Source organism: Cariama cristata, unplaced genomic scaffold (assembly GCF_000690535.1).
Source record: "Cariama cristata isolate BGI_N322 unplaced genomic scaffold, ASM69053v1 scaffold35454, whole genome shotgun sequence".
Classification (NCBI taxonomy): domain Eukaryota; kingdom Metazoa; phylum Chordata; class Aves; order Cariamiformes; family Cariamidae; genus Cariama; species Cariama cristata.
The window spans coordinates 2,878-5,860 of NW_009614106.1; the positions used below are offsets into that span (position 1 = coordinate 2,878).

Sequence of the window (2,983 nt, forward strand, 5' to 3'; positions counted from 1 at the left end):
AACAAAGCTGGGCCTGTCAGCCTGCGAGCACAGCCCTCAACCCTGCTGGGCTTGGGACCTGTCCGCAGCCTGGGAACAAAGCTGGGATTGCCCGGCTGAATCAGAGCGAGGGCTGGGCTGGGTGGAGCACCGGAGGGCATGGCACGAAGCTCACGCAGAGGGCAGCTTGTTGTGGCCAGGCAGTTTCGCTCTTGGGAAAGATGTTTACCCTGGGAACAGGGATGAGTTATTTCCTGTGATCCCAGCGGGGAGAGGGACGGGGTGGATGCCAGAGGGAAACCTGCAGCACCCACAGACTGTGCTGGCAGCAGCCGTTGCTCAGGCACATGCCTGCAGCCGCAGAGCCAGGCACAGCGACGTGGCACAGGGTCCAGCTATCCCGCCACGCTGCCTGGGGAGGGGAGCCCAGGTCGGAGCTGCGCAGAGCAAGGGGTAGAGGGAAGAGCCCTCTGACAATCATAGGGGTGCCCACACACACCAGGGAGAGAGATGGTGAGGGGGCCGGCAGGCAGAGCTTTCCAGGCCTCTTCTACAGCATGGCTGAGGGGTGAAACAAGCAGCTCCAAGTTTACAGAAAGGTGTCTGAGGAAACACTACACTATATTTAGTCAGAGAGATTCAATAGTATCAGATAACTTTACAAAACCCTCGATCGAGAGGAAATCCCCAACCACACAGCAGTCCTACTCCTGCCAAAACCGAAGTGTTAATGAAGGAAGCGCCAATCGGGCAAAACACCAATTGTGACTGAACCACAGTGATGGAGCAACATCTCTGATGTGTCCCCCCCGCCCCAGCTCGTCCCATAGGACACAGCCTGCCATGTCCCAACACGACAGGCTTTGGAGCTGCTGGTATTGGAGCTGCTCTGCCTAGCGAGGGGGGACGGGGAGCTCACCCAGCCCAAGAGCAATGCCTGAGGGCCAGGGCTTGTTTGTTCTTCTCAGTATTTTTCCTCCCCCACCCCACGTGTTTAAAGCCTTTGCTCTCCACCTCACCGCAGCTTTATTTGCACTGCTGTGACCCCCAGCATCCCTCCCACCTCCCCCAGCACACAAGCTGTTGAGGGAGGGCAGGTTCCCCTTTCTGAGGGATCGAGATCAGCTGTTGCAACCAGACAAACAACTCCTCTGCTCCAGACCACAGGCCGTGCTGCCAGCAGCAGATTGCCACCCTCTGGATCTTCTGGCTCCTGACAAGCAGGCTCGCTCCACTAACTGGAGGGCACCACAATGAGACAAGACCACCAAGAAGCGCTGCCCAAAGCCCTGCCTGATCTCATGGGCTGAGCAAGCCCCGCCGTCCCATCCTGTCGGCAGGGAGGGGTGCCTGCAGCTGGCACAGAGACAGACGCAGCTCCCGAGCAATATGAGGCCGATTTATTGGCTTTGTTGCACAACACATCACAGCTGGATGCTGGAAGGAGCTGCAGGCGCTGGCCACGCATCAAATAATTTCGTCCCATGTTATTATACCATCACCTCCCATTCCGCACCACCCGTGGTTGGCTCCCAGCCATGTCTCCTGTTAGCCAGGTCAGCGGCTGGTTACTCATCCTGTGTGACCAGGAGTTCCCAATGCAGTTCCTCAGCTGCCCCATCCAAGAGGCAACACTTGCTCGGCAGATAAAGGACCCAAACTGCCCCTTCCATACCGAGGCTCCAGGGAGTGACATGCAGAGGTGAATAAAAGTGGAAGCCAGGACATCAGTGGAGTGATGCACAGGCCTCCTGCACATCTGCTACCCCGCTGCTCCCAAGGGCCCACACATAGAGCGGTCAGCTCGGCTCCCGCATGGTGCTAGAGCTTCACCTCAACATAGGGCCCAATCCAGCTGTCAGCCAACTCCCGGAGAGTCCTGTACCTGCGCTTAAACTCCGCTGCGCTGCAGTGGGTGAGAAGCCGGTTGATCTCCACCATGAGGAAGGACACCACCAGGGATTTATCCAAAGACTCCTTCCAGGAGCTCTTCAGGACCTCCAGGAGACCATCAGCACTGTCTTGCCCAGCCTGATGGGCATCGCACCCCTTCTGCCACTGTCTGCTGAGCATCTCCAGCTGCAAGGTCTTCCTGTCCGAATTCAGTACAGCCAAGATGTGCCAGCAGGGCAGCTGGAAGACCTGGTTGAAGTGGCAAGTGCAGCTGCTCAGGCCTTTCGGGTCCACTTTGTGGGCATCCTCCAGGACCCGTATGCTGAGGGCTTCCTCCCCAGTGCCTGTCAGCTGCACAGACTTCTGAACCACCACAAACTCACTCAGGCACAGCCTGGCAGCAGGCTCCATGCAAATATCACTCAAAGACTGCTTGATGCGTTCTTCAGTCCTTCAATTAATCTCCTCCTCACTGTCACCCTCCACGTTTTCTGTGGTCTCCAGTTTAGCTGCAGGAGATGAAGGATCTAATGAGGACTGAGGGCTTGTGGGCTCACGCTGGAGGAGAGCCTAGGCGGTTTCAGGCTGATGCTGAAGAGCCGTGGGGAGCCGAAGAGCTGCCAGTGGACTCTAGAGAACAATCACAGGACTCCTAGCAGCTGTCGGAGAGGCTGGCACTGACCACTGCTGCTGAGCTGCTGCTGTGGTGGGGGAAGCCTGGACAGAGCTCTGACAGGGCTTATCCTGGCATGCCAGAGGCGAACCTGAGGCAAGCAGGCTTTGAGGAGTGGCCTCAGCAGCATGGTGATCAGGATGGGGAGTGGAGCATGTTGCAGTGTCAGGAGGGCTCTTAGATAGACACTTTAGTGCTGGGCTAAGGAGGTGATGCAGCTCTCCAGAGAGAGCCCAGCACTGAAAACCTGGCTTAACCCCTGGGTTACAATCTCCAGGTCCCTAAAGTAGTTACTGCTCTTCCCCCAACTCCTCTCCCTGTGTGTGGCCCAGATCTCATCATTGAGCAGCCAGTGAATATGGAGCTGAGGCAGCAAGTCTGGTGTCACAAGGCCCCTCAGGATGGTGTGCATCTTCCTGCGGCTGCTCTCGGTGGCCA

The 2,983-nt window shown here is 57.5% G+C and overlaps 1 protein-coding gene across 1 annotated transcript; it reads right to left on the minus strand.

Moving 5' to 3' along the window:
- Window positions 1-1,800: 1,800 nt before the first annotated feature.
- ZSWIM1 (zinc finger, SWIM-type containing 1) lies at window positions 1,801-2,978 on the minus strand (the record flags this gene model as incomplete). The annotated part of the gene is given in 3 exon segments (XM_009699283.1): window positions 1,801-2,399; window positions 2,637-2,738; window positions 2,741-2,978. Coding segments are annotated over 3 exon segments (939 nt in total), but the record flags the coding sequence as incomplete, so codon positions are not given.
- Between the last annotated feature and the right edge of the window lie 5 nt (window positions 2,979-2,983).